Raw genomic sequence first — 16,681 nt, forward strand, 5'->3', positions numbered from 1 at the left:
AAGAAAATTGTCCTTTTCTGCAAGCTTTCAGGAATCAAAGTCCCTTCGTCAGGCTCTGGGAAAAGTGTAGATGGTACAAGATGGTAAAAAGTCCCCATAGGTTGGAAATAAATTTCATTTTTGCACAGAGGGAGCTGAAGATGGAAGTCTGTCCCTCTGGGTCCATGAGAGTGTCTTTGTGAGCTGTGTTTGAGTAGCTCTTTGATGTGTTGATGAGGTAGGACTCCTTCCCTGGAGGTGTCAGATGGTAGGTAGGGAGGCAAAAAAAAATGGGTGATGATTGTAATTATTGCATTGTTGTTGTTATTTTTATGGTAATTATAAAGGCCCCAGCTCAGTTTGGGATACCATATGCTAGGTGAAGAACATACATAGAGAGTGCGAGACAGTCCCGCTGCCTAGGTGGATATGCTCTGAGTGAGCATTAAAAAAAGAGGAAGGAAGAAATATTGTTCTACCCGTATTGTATGAGTCACAGAGATGTAAGTGGTTCATCCCAAGTATCTATCTAGTGCTTAATCAGCCCGCTTTTCTAAAGCCAGGACATCATGCTTGAGTTCCAGCTTGTTGGAGAGAGCAATATATAGAGTCATCTTTGAACTGTGCTCCTCTAGGTGCGCCTGGCTCAGTTGGCCCGGGAAGATGCTGAGAGGGAGGTGAAAGAAAAGGAGGAAGCCCGCCGGAAGAAGGAATTCTTAGAAAAGATGGAGAAAGCCCGAAACGAGCCAGTGAACGACTCGGACATGGTGGACAAAATGTTTGGATTCCTCGGTACAACTACCTCACTTCCAGGCCAGGAAGGACAGGCGCCCAATGGCTTTGAGGTACAGTGCAGGTGGCGTACAGCAATATATGGGGCTGCCAGGGGCTGCTGAGAAGTTAAACCCATTAGCAGCATATTCATAGTTTGGGACAGTTTGAAGTCTGTGGCTATTGAGGCCCATCCTCCCTTAGTTTAGCATGATCGTTCTATGATGCCTAGTTTTTGGAAAGTTTATATTAACTCTTCCATGCTTGCCCCACCTACTGCTGCCTTTGGGACCCAGCCCAGCAGTTATCCCTAGCACAATGAACTATATGCTGCCCTTGCTTGGGACCAGCCCCATTGAAACTAGTGACTGCAAAGGGAGTTGTGGGAATGAAGCAGTGCATGGGGTGTCTGACCCGAAGGTTCAAAATGAAGACTGGAACAGAGGAAAAGGCAAAGTGCAGGAGCCACATTCAGGAACCAGGAGACAAGCTAGTATCAGGAATTAGGAGAAGCATTTGGAGAAAAAGCCGCAGGCTTTAGTGTAGACCTGCCTATAGTTAGTGCCCCAAGTGGACTTAAAGAGGGGCCTGCTGCCCCTTTTAGTCACTCAGGTTGTGTGCAGGGGTAGCCATCCTGATGTACTACAGCCAATGAGACCATGTGGAGTCCAGTGCCAGGGCTGTGTTCACTCCTTCGTGCCCATTCTTTCCTTAGGGGCTGATATCAACCCATGAAATCAGTGCCAAAACTAGGAGCAAGGTCAAGTCCAAAAAGAAAGATCTTTTAAAACCACAAAGCCAAATGGAGGGTCCCTGTTTTCTTCTCTCTCTAGGACCTCGAGCGTGTCCAGAAGGAGCTGGAGGAAGAAGATTTAGATGCAGCTTTGCCCCTCCCTGAGGAAGAGGAGGAAGACCTCTCAGAGTACAAGTTTGCCAAGTTTGCAGCCACGTACTTCCAGGGCACGACAACACACACCTACATCCGCCGGCCTCTCAAGCAGCCTCTTCTGTATCATGAGGATGAAGGCGACCAGTTGGTAAGAGAGGGAATAAAAACCAGTTCTGCACACGAGAAATGGGGCTGCCTAGCTCAGGGGACTGGTATGAGACGAGTGAGCCCCTCCTATCTAGGACACCAGCTGGATTCTAGCCCAGCGGAGTCCACCAGTTTGACTACAGCTCAGTAGTGAGTAAAGTCCTTGTTCACCAAGCAGGTGTAAATATGTAGCATCAATTCATTCTGGGCTTCCACAGTCCTAGCAGTATGCCTCAGCCCTAAGATACTGCCAGAGGGCAAAATATTGAGTCAATCTTTTTCCTTGGTATCTGTACTGAAGCTGTCACCAAAGCCGTTGTACATGCCATATTTTTGCCCTTTCTTGTGCTGGAACTGCATGACTGTTTGCACGAGTGGGATTTCTCGATACTTTAAAAGTCCTGGTGCATTAAACTAAAACTCCTCAGATGTAGTTTACTGGGAATCAAAGTGCCACTTCCATGGATTCATTGCATGCAAACACAAAGGTGCTAGGCCTGTGTGAGTCAGCAGCAATCTGATCCGGCTTCAGATCCGGCTGCTTCGGATGGCTGCGATGCGATCCGGCGCCCCGGACCAGGTTTCCTCCTTGATCCGGCCGAAGTGGCTCTGAAGCTTTGGAGCTGCCTCGGAGATCCGGCCATAGGGTATAATGCGGAATCCAGGAAATATCTATACCTTTGTTGTTTTCTCTGATTTGGATGAAACTTGCAGGGATGGTAGTGTCTGCTGAGCGCATGACACCTGCCAAGTTTCAGGAAGTTAAGTGCAGGGGTTTGGGGGGAACTGCACCTCAAGCTGCGGACAAGCAAACTCATGCCATGGGTGATCCTGCGTGTGCTAAGGCGCAGAGGGGTGACAGCTGCAGGGATGGTGGCCCCTGCTGTGACATCTGCCAGCTGTGGACAAGATCAGTGCAGAGGGAGTCTGGTGCCCTGCATCCCCAGCTGCTGACAGACAAAACTCATGCCAAGACTGTGTCTGTCTTGGGGCAGCTGATTGTCTGTATTGAGTCTTTCCTTTCCTCAGCCTGGTTTTGTAGGTGCTAATTGATGCTCGTTGAGTCGTTATGTAGTAACTAGGTCCTGTGTATTGAGCTGGTCCCTGAATCCCTGGTCCCTGAGTGAATCATGATTGATTAATTGGTAACTGGGAACACAGCCGCTTAGCAGCTAGGACTGCAGCAGTGTCTCCCCTCCCTGCCCAAGACAGACACAGTCAGTCCCATAAGCACCCATAGCACGAGTTTTGCTTGTCCACAGCTTGGGGTGCAGTTCCCCCCAAACCCCTGCACTGATCTTCTTGAAACTTGGCAGGCTTTGTAGCCTCAGTAAGAGCTACCAGCCTTGCAGTTTTCACCCCGCTATGTTGTAACACCTAGACGTGACATGACTTCTGCTTTCAAGAATTTAGGGTGCTGTTCCCCCTAAATCTCTGTACCGATCTTCTTGAAACTTGGCAGGCTTCATGCTCTCTGCAGAGTCTGCCACCCTGAAAATTTCATCCAAATTGGACAAAAAACAACAAAGTTTTAGCTATTTTATTGTTTCCCCATTATACCCCATGGCCGGATCTCCGAGGCGGCTCTGAACCGCTTTGGGCAGCACTTCGACCCGGATGTGCTGCTTCAGACTCCAAAGTGTCCAGATCTTTTCTGGATCCAAAGCTCTGTCCGAAGCCTCGCACAGCCTTAAAAGTCACTCAAAGATGTATAATAAGCCTCTTTGTCCACCGGATGGCTGCGACTTTTTGTAGTTCACCCCTTCGAATTGCTTTCGCTTTTGAATTGCTTACACTTTTTTTTTTCTTGTACAGTTTGCTAGCTCCCTGTGGCATGGGCATGGGGATAGGGCATGAGTTAGCGGGGCTCCAGGCTGGGGGGGTTAACGTTGGACCATCGCGCTCTCCTGTGGCACCGGCCAGAGACTGGGCTTAATTTGTTTGAAAACCTAATGCATGCAAATACTGATGCAATGCTCCAAAACTTAATTTGTTTTAAAGCCTAGTGCATGCAAACACTGATGTGATGCTCCAAAATAAACAAGTTTAAATTTTATAAACCTCTTTAATTTAATGAGGATTAAAACCCATGGTATGTATAGGTGCCCAAAGGTCTCAAAAGGACTCATGTGACCTGTCTGGTAAGAACAGGACAGACATCGATTCCTCGAGGGTGGACAAAAGTCTGTGCACAAGAACTGAGCCCAAACTCCTCAATGATGCTAGATTTTGTAAAAAGCTAGATCCAGCTTTCCTTCATGTTCTGCCAGCCTTTCCATTCATATATCTGGTGAACTATTGGACAAAAAAAATCTTAGCTGGTACAAACCCCTTTGTGATACAGGTAAATCATTTCACCTCTTCATGTTTCACCTCTCTGACTTGGAGGAGTAGATTATTTAAAAGATTTTGGTCTGTAATGCACAATTTTAGTTTTATTTTCATTTTGTGCATGTTTTGTCATTTTTTCCCACATATTCAGTACTACCCTATACTAGATGCCTTCAAAATCACTTGACTGTTTGTCATAGACTGTAAACTCCTAATAGCTCGACAAGATCCTCCTTTTGCTCAAGTGGTGCCTGTCTGCGCTGTTTGAGCAGGACTTCTAGGCATTATCTGTATGGTTGCAAAGTTTCTACTAGCTGATTTGTATAGCAAAGTGTCTAATCACCAGTTAACGTGGATTCATTACATTACAACTGTCTAGGCTAAAAACTCAAGAAGTTAAACTTTTATTCCAAATAGGCAGCCCTCGCAGTGTGGATCACTATCCTTCGTTTCATGGGAGACCTTCCTGAGCCTAAGTACCACACAGCAATGAGTGATGGCAGTGAGAAGATTCCCGTGATGACCAAAATCTATGAGACTCTAGGGAAGAAGACCTATAAAAAAGAACTGCAGGCCCTACAGGGGGAAGGAGAGGTGAGAGATACATGTTGGTGAGAGAAGCTTTTTCTTTATTCTTCGTTAAGGCCAATCAAACAGCCGGTGGGACCTGGGGTTTATTCTCAATCTTACCTTCTCCCCAGCGCGGAGAATTCTGCGTGTCATGCAGTTTTGCTTCATTCTGCTCTGGTGACGTTAGAGAAGGCAGGGCAAAGAAGTAGACTTTAAACTTGGAGTAGAAGGTGGGGTGATTTGTGATCGTACTGTGAAACAAACCCACTATGAGGTCAGAAAAAAAATCTTTCAATGTTAAATAGGATTTCATCATTAGCTGCATTACAGAACTGTGATAATTCATTGGGAGAGTCTTGCTTTGACAGCCTCAAAAACAGGACCTCAGGCAGGATAGGCCATTGCACTCTGACAGTTCATATGCTTTTATCTTTGAGACTCTGTCTTACAGAAGACCCCATTAAACATTTTAGGCTCTGGCTTGCTGGTAGTGTATTACACTAAATGGTACTACTGTCCTTAGGAAGTGTTTCTGAATTATGCCATGAGCCACATGAGAATGAATGTCTCTCTGTTTTTTGTAGATCTAAATCAGAGGTGGCCATCCCGTAGCGCACGTGCCATAAGTGACATAGGCAGCCTCTGTGCGTGTCCCTTGACAGACTGGGGAGGGTACAGGCAGAGCAGTGGCAGATAGGGCAGAGAGCAGGAAGCAGAGCAGCAGATGGGGTAGGGGAATGGGATCAGAGTGGCACTTGGGGAGGGTGTGGGGCTTAATTTGTGGTTCCGATGCCAAAAAATTTGACCCTTCACTGATCTGAATATACGAAGCACATCACTGGAGACACAAGCTGAGAAATAATGATCCAGTGTAGTGATTTTGTTAAAGTTTCTGATCAGGATAATAAATCTCCAGTGCAGCTGAATTAAGTTAAAATATACATGTAGAAGCAGCCTTTCTTCTCTATAATTATCTATGATTAATTTTCTTGTTGCACAAAAAGGGGGGTTTGTCCATTGCCTGGTACCCATCTAGCAAAGAGAAGTAAATTTTAACAAGGCATTTTATCATCGACCCTTAGGGCCAGATTCTGTTCCACCTATTAGACATTATACGGACTTGAGCACCTAAGTGTGAGCTTGTTCCACGCTGCTTAAGTCCTGAAGAACAGCTAGTGCAAAAAAAGAATGGATGCTCCTCCTGCTCACTGCTTTCTATGACTTGGTCTTAAGGCTTAGATGTTGGTGCCTAAATGTTTTTTCAAGGGACTCGAGCAAGGTGGAATAGGATCACACGTAGGCACATAATAGGTGGAGTAGGACCAAGCCCAAACTGTTTCTTTCAGACATTACCACTGTACTTTTGATTTGGCGAAGTGGTACAAATATCTCCTCGATTAAATTGATAAAAGACAGGGGGATTTACACAGGTAGCCATCTCTAAAATGACTACCACATTGTCTTACATACCTCATGCCCCCAAATAAGACATGCACCCTGTTTTTGGAAGGTGGGATGAAATAAAAATGCTCTTTCCTTGAGAATACAGGTAAGTGTGGTATTTTAACAGGGACAATACAGGCAGCTGCAGTAGTGGGTGGTGGGAAGCAAAAACCTGTGACTGCTCTCTTAACCCCTAGCTGCAGGATGCAGTGCCCACCAGCTTGGAAATGGAGCTGGGCAGTTTAGCTCCAGCAGGATTGAGCCTTCAGTTGATGCTACTAGCTGAGCTGAACCTAGTCCCACTTCCTGAGCTGGGTAGGTCCTCCACTGACTTGGCCTGCACCACTGGCTGCTCTCCAAGTTCAGTGGACAGTTCAGCTCCTACAGGAATGAGCCCTCTGCTCCCTGCTTTTCCTCATCGAACACACACAGTCCAATTTCCAGCAGCTATTTTTTGCGAGTCATGCAAGTAAATATAGTAAGCATTAGGGTTGCATCTGAGCCATGTCGTTTGGCCCCATTTTCAAATTTTCCCCACATCCAGGTTGATCCAGGACAGGGTTTTTTTTATTTGGACCCTTACAGAGAGAGACACCCCCTCCGAAACTCAGAAAATCATAGACTCCCAGGGCTGGAAAGGACCTCAAGAGCTATCTAGCCCCACCCTTTCATCAGATCCATGTTACCATGGTTCAGAGAGTGTGGATTTTGGGTGGCGGTTCTGGCCCATCGCTGCACTATCGAATTAGTGCTCTGAATGCCCTGGCAATGATGCGATTTTGAAAAATGATTGAGTCCGTATCACAGGAAGCCTACTCACCAGGGCTATACTTGACACCCAATTCCTCTTTCTTTCTCAGAGCATCGATGGACACAAGAAGAACAGTGTGAGGCACAAACTGGTCTCCTTGACTCTCAAGAAGAAGTCCAAGCTGACTGAAGAGGTGAGAGCAAACGTGTTGCAGACAGAAAGCACAAACAGTATTGGATGCTCTCCAGGGCGCACTGACTCTCTTCTGCTTCTCTCTAGACAAAATGCAGCCAGACCTCCTCTTGGTTTGGTGCTACCTGTATCTCCGGGTGCCTGAAAGATTTAAGGAGTGTTTAAGGGGAAAGGTTGGCTTCGTGTGTCTCTGAGTCATTCATGCCTTCCTTCCCGCAGTTCCCTTTGTGTGGAGCAGCTTCCACTCTCCATCCATCAAGCACCTCTCTCACATCCCTTCATCTGCATGGCCTTCTAGCTAGAGAGGCCTCCTGCCATGCTGTTTTGGCCTCTGTTGCCTGTGCTTAATAATTTTGCCTTCCCTTCCAGCTTAGATGGCCATGGTGGGCTTTTCAAACTCACTCAGCATTGGGCTATCTCTGCTCCCCTGTCCATGTGAGCAGTTAGATCAGTGCTCCGTGCTTTTCAAAATCCTTCCCATATGCTCTTTAAGGTAGAAAACCTGTCCCGTCACCCCCTGGTCCCATCCTTCTTTTTTATCCCCATGCACTCCCAGAGCAAATGAATATCGATTATTACCACCACAAACATGCTTGCGTGCTTCCAGACACATTGTTGTCTCTGCTTGTTGTATACCGTTGTGTTTTTTTAATAATATATATGGAGTAGAAAAGAGTTGAAAGGCCAGAGCCTCCTCTGACATAAATTGATTTAGCTTTAGGCTTTAGGCTTTGTCCTAAGCACACTGGGCACGTCTACACAAGACGCTACGTTGCCATAGCTCAGCACTTTGGTGACGTAGCATTGGTGGGCATGTACCGTGACGCTAATGCTACTACATAGTAGGGTTAGAAATGCCCCGTGTGCCACCACGACTTTGCAGTAATGGCAATTATTCTTGGTAATGGCCAGAAATAAGATTAGTAACAGTGCTTACTACGCAGTCAAGCACACGTGTAGGTGCACCCAATATTGTGGGAAAATATGGGCAAAACTAAAGGAGATACATTAGTGAAGATATGGTAGGTAGACTAAGTAGGCAAACCTGGTGTGTCTTCAGCAGTAGCAAACTAAGGCCAGACCTCTGCTAGATCAAAGACAGCAAATTTGTAAACCCATTCATGCTTTCTGAGAACTGTCCCAGCTAGATCTGGGGGGGAACAGGTGGAGGAGGTGAGAGCCACAGCAACGAGTTGTACACAACAAGAACAATGTCTCTGGTTGACAGGTTACCAAGAGACTTCATGATGGTGAGTCCACCCTCCAAGGCAACAGCATGCTCGAAGACCGGCCTACCTCCAACTTGGAGAAGCTCCATTTCATTATTGGTAATGGCATCCTCAGGCCAGGATTAAGGTTAGATATCAGTACAGAACGATGAACCTCCTGCTCAGCTTTGTTGCTAATCTCTGTAGTCCAGCAGAACTGTTCCGTTGCCCTTTCAACTGCTTTGTACGACCAGAGCCTATATAGCGTGATCTTCTTAGATATTCATTTCAGGCTTGATCTGAAGACCTTTTAGATCAGTGAAGCAGCCAGGATTAAGGCTGTCAAATTTGGAGGGCTTTGGATCCAGCCTTCGACCCCATTGACTGTCATTCATTCTTTCCATCGCTTATTTTTATTCAAGCCATTACCCCATTATTTGCTGTGCCACCTTTCATAAGAAGGATAGATTTTATTTCTTGCATGCTAAAAAACAATAGTCAAAGGGAACTATAAGGATTGTTAAGTTGAGCAATCACAAGGTAAGAAAGGCCAGCGATGGTTGTCTGAGCATCCTTAGGTCAGCACCCTTCTAGATATGCTTTTTGAGGGTCATTATGGCATGCCGTCTTTAAGGTGGGACCCTATTCAACACACACAATGATGGGCGTTCCCTTGAGGAACGCCTCTTCCCTTTTTTGTATACCCTCATTGTTCACAGCATGGCCCCATGCCTCATCTACTGAACCTTATTCATCTCTGCTCTGAAGGCAAGAATTATTCTTTTCCTCAAGGGCTTTTATATGAGGCTTATCAGTGTATTATCTGAATGCTTCTTCACTCAAAGTAGAGTGTATCATGACCTGCATTTTGCACATAGGGAACTGAGACAAAGAGAGATCAAGGTCAACATTGTAGACTAATTTTGGATTCCCAAACGCAGATGTTTAGGACTTGATTTTGCGGAGTAGTCAACATCCCATGCACGTTTACACGTTTAAAGCACAGCTCCCGCTGACCTCTGTTGCACTTGTGAGTTCTCAGCACTTCTGCAAAGTGAGCACTGGGCTCCAGAGGTGACTGACCATGGCCGGGGGTAAAATTAGGTCTTTATGCACCTGCATTTCGATACTGTAACACCTCAGGTTACCTGCCTGGGGGAAGAGGGGGAACAGCTCAGTCTGATCAGGTTAGGTACCTCAGGCCCCTCTACAGCCAATGGAGACACTTCAGAGATGCCTAATAGCCATTTAGGGTTAGGCATATCAGTGCTCCATATAGAGAAAGGGGAGCAGCAGTGCTGGGCCTGGGATTTATTTGTGATTTTTGCCGCAGGGATGAAATCTACTGTCAAATCTGCAAGCAGCTGACCCAGAATCCTTCCAAAAGCAGCCATGCCAGAGGCTGGATCCTCATGTCCCTGTGTGTGGGATGCTTCGCTCCCTCTGAAAAGTTTGTGAAGGTAAAGCATCACTTTTATGACACAACTTTTTAATCATTTCCTGTTCCAAGTCTGGGACCGACAGTTCATTTTGGTTTCATAGCCGAAGGAATCCAGATCTTTAATTTGTGTCAGAATGAATTGTTCCAAACCAGGTTCTGATCTTAAAGGAAAATTCAACTGTATCAATGTATAATAACTAATATGCAATAACATATAATATACAATATCATATATATCATATTATACTGTATATAATATATAAAGTCTACTGACTATGCTGTAATGTAAGCCTAACTGAGGTTAAAACTAAGCACATACTTTACTGAATTGGAAACCAAAAACTAACCTTCTAATCAAGTCATCTAATTACCAGTATGAAAAATAAGTGATTCGGAAATACGCACATACTCCCTAAAGATTTGGTTATCTAGAAAGTCCATTAATTGAAATGTTCGTGTTAACAATACTCTCCCCCTGTAGTTGGGTTTTGCTTTTTGCTGAGACAATATAGTAAGTTTACAAAAAGTTTACATTTATTTGCGTGTGCATATGTATGTGTCTGCAAAGACATGTATAAACCCACGGTAACTTAAAGGTCTTACGTTCACTCCGGATCTGTTGCTTTATGAATGCCAGGATTTAACGCCATGCATATTACCCTGAGAGCACCTGCTCCCTTATGTATCCGTCTGGTAGCCTCTGCTCTTAGTCCACATTCACATGTTTAAATGAACAGCTTTGTTTTAAGCCATGCTGGGCAGCAAACCCTTCAGAAGTGCCTGGGAGCTCCAAAATCAAGCCACTTCTTTAGTTCTCCTTTCTTTTTTTTTCTTAAATCTTGGCCAAAACCCATATTTAGACCCTTGATTTCCAAAGGTCCTAAATATCTATGATCCTTTTTCTGCAACAAGACAGCTCAAGTACTTAAAGTCAAGCCCCTCATTGGATGCTTGGCTAGATCAGGACTCAGCCCCTTGAAGGAGCTTGCAGTCTTTGCTCAAGCTAAACCCCCATTTCCCTCTGGGGCCTGATCCACTCACCAGCAAAGTTCAAGCCTTTCTCTTGACTTTGGTGGATTTTGAATGAGGTTCTGAGTGCTCAAACGAGGAGCTGACTACAGCAATAGCCATCCTTTCATCATCCACAAGCCCTTGCCAGGGGAAATCTGATAAGGCCGATAAATCATCTGTGAAACAGCAGAAAATCAAACTATGTCTGGAAACAAGGTCTGAGAAAGCAAGTCAGGAGATGGCCTGTGCTTAAATATTTAATAGAGAAGGGCTTCTTTTAGGAGAGGACAGCTTTTCTCAAAATTAATTCATCAAGACCTGAAAATTCATCTTGTGGCTGAAACCCTGGCTCCGTTTCATCAGGGGCAAAGCTCTGGATGTTAACGAAGCCAGGATTCTGCACTTTCTGATCTGGGCTGTGGGGCAACCCTGTTGCAGTCTGCATGGTTAGGGACCCACTTGGAGGTTGGTCTTTAACGCCTTGATTCTGGAAAAAAGCAACACCCCGGACCTGCAAGGAGCTCCCCACAAGTCTCTGCAGGAACCGGAATGGATGCAGGGGCCGAGTCAGGGCTTAAAACATTAATAGTTCTAAAAACAAGCATATTATCATGGAAATGTTGGCTTCATCAAATTCCAGCAAAACCCATGGAGCTGAGGGCTGGAAACTGTCATTTCTCTGTCTTCCTTTCTCCTTTTTTTCCTTTGCAAAAATATTCAAAGCTTTTATTCTTATTATTCTTATTAGCTCTTGTGAAAGCTTCAGTTTGGCAAGTGCATTATTCAGATTTATTTGAGAGTTAGAAAAATTCTTTCTTATCCCCACGCTTCGTGCAGCAGTTCTGAAGCCACTAGTGCGTGTTTGTGGATTTTATAGGTGGTGCTCAGCAGCACCCTGCTATCTAATCTCGCTGTCAACCTAAGTTACTTATAGAGCATCCCCATGTTCTAATTCATAGAGCTGTCTGTCTGTTGTAGTTATCTGTAGGCCATCTCTATGAGGTATGATTTATAGACCTGTCCATTTTTCTATCAAAGTTATTTATGGGAGATCTGTATGACATGATTTATACAGATTTCTATTTGCATTTTTATAGAAACTTATCAATTGAAGTGATTTATAGAGTGTTTTTCTGTCTGAATTAATCTGTCATATTAGGAAGCCTTAATTGTCTTTACAATAATATGGTTGCAAGTGCTTAGAGCCCAGAATTGGATCTTTTTATGATGCGTTTTTAAATAAATAACTATGTATTTAATCTCTTACTAAGACATGTCACCTTGATAGCTGAGCAGTGTGTGTGTGTGTGTGTGTGTGTGCTTGCACATGTGTATGGATATTGAGTAATGTGTGTGTGTGTGTGTGCGCGCGCATGCAGATGTGGATATTGAATGTGTGTGTGAATACTGGGGGTGTGCACACTGTGCGGATATTGCATAGTGCGTACGCACACACGCATGTGTGTGTGGATATTGCGCATTGTGTGTGAATGTGTGTGAATCTTGAAGATTGTGTGCGCGCGCACGTGTGTGTGGATATTGAGTGCTGTGTGTGCACACATGTGTGTGAATATTAAGTATTGTGTGTGTGAGTGCACACGTGTGTGTGGATATTGAGTAGTGTGTACGCGCACACGCATGTTTGTGTGGATATTGCGTATTGTGTGTGTGCATGTGTGTGAATCTTGAAGATTGTGTGTGTGCTCTCACGCGTGTGTGGATATTGAGTATTGTGTATGTGTATGTTTGTATGCACGTGTGTGTGAATATTGAGTACTGTGTGTGCACGCATGTGTGTGAATATTAAGTATTGTGTGTGTGTGAGTGCACACGTGTGTGGATATTGAGTATTGTGTGTATTTGTGCACGTGTGTGTGTGGATACTGAGTACTGTGTGTGCACATGTGTGTGAATATTGAGGGGGGGTGTATGTGCAGGCACGTACATGTGGATAGTGATTATTCTGTGTGTGGGTATGTGCAGGTGTGTAATGGGTTACATTCACTATTTTTCTTTTCACTGCCCATTGCATACAGTCCATTTCATTCAGCCCCAATTTTCTGGCCTTTGCACAACACAATTTTGAAAGGAGGGCCTTTAAAATGCGACGCTGACTTGTTTTCAAATGAACAGCGGCGCCCTGCGTCTAAACAACACATCCTCTGTCACAACAGTATTTAAGGAACTTCATCAATGGAGGGCCTCCCGGTTACGCTCCGTATTGCGAAGAGAGACTGAGGAGGACGTTTGTAAACGGGACGAGGACGCAGCCTCCCAGCTGGTTGGAGTTGCAGGTACAGTTTGCTGAGTTGCCCGCCTCTTCTCCCCTACACCCAACAGGCCGGTCAGAAGGATTTCGTGGAAATATTATTTTGACAAAAAAATGTGATTTTAACAAAACGGAAACGCACACCAGAAACCAGCCGTTTCTCTCTGACTTTGTTTAAGGTTTTTGGTGGGAATATTTTTTCTGTTTCTCACAACAAAAAAGGGGCTGGTGGCAATGCTTTTAATATTTGCTTTTTTATGCTTTTGACATGAACCTGAGCCCTTTTCCAGAAATCCCATTTTTTTTTAAACTGCTCAGTGGTGAATGAAACGCATTTCCCTGCCACTTCTAATAGTAAATGCACTTGTATTTGCAACAATCTCACCATGCCCTGAGCAGGGAGTTGGGGCTCAGGCTCTCTGAGGATTAGCAGCTCAGAGGCAGAAACCAGAGGTGTAACCTTGGGTGGCATGGGCTGGGGGTGGAAGTGAGTGTTTGCTTCCCGGTGCAAAAGTTATAGCAGTGGTGTGGGCTGCTGCCACTTCAGTACAAGCTTCCTGTACAGGGGCTGCTGCACCAGCAGCATTGGTTCCCTGGGGGGATGTATCTTGGGCCGTGTGTAGACAAAACGAGGGGCACGTGTGCACTTTAAAGTGAGTTAAATGCTCCCTGCCGCCAGAGAGGCAGGTAAGTTTGGGTGTGTGCAAGACACGGGGATTTAAAGGGCCCTAAATTAAACCCACCACTTCAATTTAGGGCCCATGTTTTGTCTACACATGCCCCTTGCTTCTCCCTCTAAATCAGTGCCTGGAGCTGGTGCCCTACGTGCCTCACCCCCCACCTCCAGCCCACCCCGGCCCAAAATTATGCTACTGGCAGAAACGATTTGTTCCTCACGCAGAACATATGGCTGAACAGTGTCCTTTCAGATGTTCCCCCGTGTCTGTCTGTGATGGTTATCTCACCTCCTTTATTTTTTCTTGTAGAGGATTTACAGAACAATTTCCTCTCTAGCTTTAACCAGCTCCAACTCTTTTTCAATAACGTGCATGTCTCAAGGGCTTGATCCAATAACTAGTGAAAAGCATCTAAAATTCTGACTTTCAACTCTAGAAATAAAATTTTAAAAAACCTGGGAGATGCAGGTACTGATCCCTCCCCAGATGCTGCCGCTACATTATGCTGGGGAGAAATACATAGCAGAATCATTACAAATGCAGCCATGGGTGTTAGTAGAGGAAACAGAAAGGAGGTTAAACTTGCCTTGGGGCACGTAGCCTGGACCTAGTTCAACTTAGGATGCCTTTAAAGAGTTTGACTTTGATGTGCTAGGCCACCAAGTCCAAGAAGCCCATCATGCTGCCCGTTACATTTATGGATGGGACGACGAAGACGCTGCTAACTGACTCAGCGACAACAGCGAAAGAGCTCTGTAATTCCCTGGCCGACAAGATCAGCCTGAAGGACCGGTTTGGGTTTTCACTTTACATTGCACTATTCGACAAGGTACGTGCCGACTTGGACCCCTAACAAGACCTTTAGAAGACAGGGAGGGTGGCTCTCCTTAGTCAGTCCGCATCTTTGAGATGGCAATACTTTCTTGTGACTGCAGCAGGGATCCCAACCCTAGGTCAGCAATGGGTATTGGGCAGGGGACTGGACTAAATGACCTCCTGAGGGCCCTTCCTGCCCTATTTTTCTATTGTTCTATATCTACACAGCCAAAAAAAGCTGTATTCTTGAGTGAGCTGGCCTGAGTTAGCTAACCCAAGTTAAAATAAAACCAAAAAGGAGACAACTTGGGTTTTAAATCAGCTCAAATTGAACCTGGGTGGAATTCAAGCAGCTAACCTAAGTTAGAAGTGGCTGCCTTATCCTACTTGCTGGTTAACCCAAGTTAACTGATTCAGGTTGTCTGACCTGAGTTAAGGATGCACTGTTTTGTGCAGTGTAGACATATCCACCATGTCAATAATGCAATAATGCACTAATGAAGGAAAGGCCTCCCTAAAATAAAGGTTAGGGTAAAAGAGAAGATACAATTTGAAAGTAATATCTCAGCCTCAGAGAGCTGCATCTCCCTTGGGCCATCTTTGGCCTGTTACCAAAGCCTGCTGCATGTCTGAGTATCCTTGTAGCCCTTGGGAAAAGATGTAGCTGTCTGTTTTCACGCTTCTTCAGGTCCCTTACACCAGGTATAGTTTAAAATCAAATATGTAACGTTTAGGACTGGCTGCTTCTTCTAGTCGTGCCATCTATAAGCAATCAATGGGGCTCAGTCGTACAGGTTAGACATGGCCCTTGTCGGAGGGTGGTGGGGAGCCTGCTGACCTGAGGACAGCCCTGCTATGTGTCACACTCAGTGAGACAGAATTGTTCATTTAGGTGTGTTCGGGGGAGCAAGTGGCCATGCAAAAGGGCCCAGAAGGGAGGTAGAGGTGGTAGGGATGGTCAACTCTTTAGGCTAGGAACTGTCTTTTTGTTCACGTGTTTGTACAGCTCCTGGCACTGAGGGGTCCTGGCCCATGAGTGGGGCTCTATAAATAAAAATAGCCAAAAATGAATAATGGGTCCTGTCACCTTGCTGCCTTTGTGCAACATAACCTGGCCCCATTCATTCACTTGTTTCCCCCTTTCACAGGGGGCAGCAACACTGGTGCTAAAACTGCAGTGGTTCACAGTGCCCACAATGCACCTTTTCTGTCCCCACCTCCTGCCCTGGCAGGTCTCTTCCCTGGGAAGTGGCAACGACCACGTGATGGATGCCGTGTCTCAGTGTGAGCAATACGCCAAGGAGCAGGGCGCTCAGGAGCGCAACGCACCTTGGAGGCTCTTCTTCAGGAAGGAGATTTTCACCCCTTGGCACAACCCGAATGAAGACAACGTGGCCACGAACCTCATTTACCAGCAGGTCGTGCGGGGGGTGAAGTTCGGGGAATACCGTTGTGACAAGGTGAGTCTGCAGCAGTGGCAATCCATGCCTGGGAGAAGCAAGCATGTGCATGCTCTGTTTTCTTTGTGTGGGCAAATAGTGTGGATGATGCCTTTGCTGTCCCTCTGGCTGGTTGGGTCAGCACCGGGACACAGCACCGAGACTTTCCTACATGCAGAAGCCAAATTCCTACATTAAAAGCCCAGTACATTTTAACTAAGATCTCTTTCCCTTGGTATTAAATTCATCCACTTGCTTAATTCAAGATCTCTCTCCTGGTTTCTCCCCTCCTCCTCCTTCTTGCCTGTGATCATCCTCATGTGATTTCTCTTGTGCGCCCATAAAATGTGCCATCATCAGTGTATCCAAGGCAAACAAAACATTGACTCTGCATCTCAACCTGTCCTTTGCTCTTTGCTGTACATCTTGCTCCCAGTCTCCCTCTGACATGATTTGAGATATGGGTGGTGTGAAAGGCACAGTACAAAATGATATTATGCGTATCTGTTCTTCAGCAGTTATCCTTCTTTATGAAGAAAGGTTATGACGTTGCACAGGCAAGGGATATAAGGAGACAGAGCCCATGTATACTGTATTTGTTCTCATACCACATATACCATTTCCCTTCCAAATCAGCCCTCCCAAACTGTGGTGTGTGTCTTAAACAGGGAAGCTGATATTCTTCGCTGCAATAGAAACAGGGCAGAGCAGAGCGAGCAGATGCTGTGACTCATGGCCACCAAGGTG

General features: G+C 45.5%; 1 protein-coding gene across 3 annotated transcripts in view; it reads left to right on the forward strand.

Moving 5' to 3' along the window:
* Nucleotides 1–16,681, forward strand: part of MYO7A (myosin VIIA) — a 165,030-nt gene that overhangs the window by 118,311 nt on the left and 30,038 nt on the right. For all 3 annotated transcript variants that reach the window (XM_059722674.1, XM_019479395.2, XM_019479396.2), the window contains 9 exons: nt 615–824; nt 1,584–1,787; nt 4,535–4,711; nt 6,991–7,074; nt 8,302–8,429; nt 9,615–9,741; nt 12,908–13,027; nt 14,335–14,508; nt 15,728–15,955. In XM_059722674.1, coding sequence (XP_059578657.1) covers nt 615–824; nt 1,584–1,787; nt 4,535–4,711; nt 6,991–7,074; nt 8,302–8,429; nt 9,615–9,741; nt 12,908–13,027; nt 14,335–14,508; nt 15,728–15,955 — 1,452 coding nt within the window. The remainder of the gene's footprint in view (nt 1–614; nt 825–1,583; nt 1,788–4,534; nt 4,712–6,990; nt 7,075–8,301; nt 8,430–9,614; nt 9,742–12,907; nt 13,028–14,334; nt 14,509–15,727; nt 15,956–16,681) is intronic.

This window comes from Alligator mississippiensis, chromosome 1 (genome assembly GCF_030867095.1).
Source record: "Alligator mississippiensis isolate rAllMis1 chromosome 1, rAllMis1, whole genome shotgun sequence".
NCBI classification, from domain to species: domain Eukaryota; kingdom Metazoa; phylum Chordata; order Crocodylia; family Alligatoridae; genus Alligator; species Alligator mississippiensis.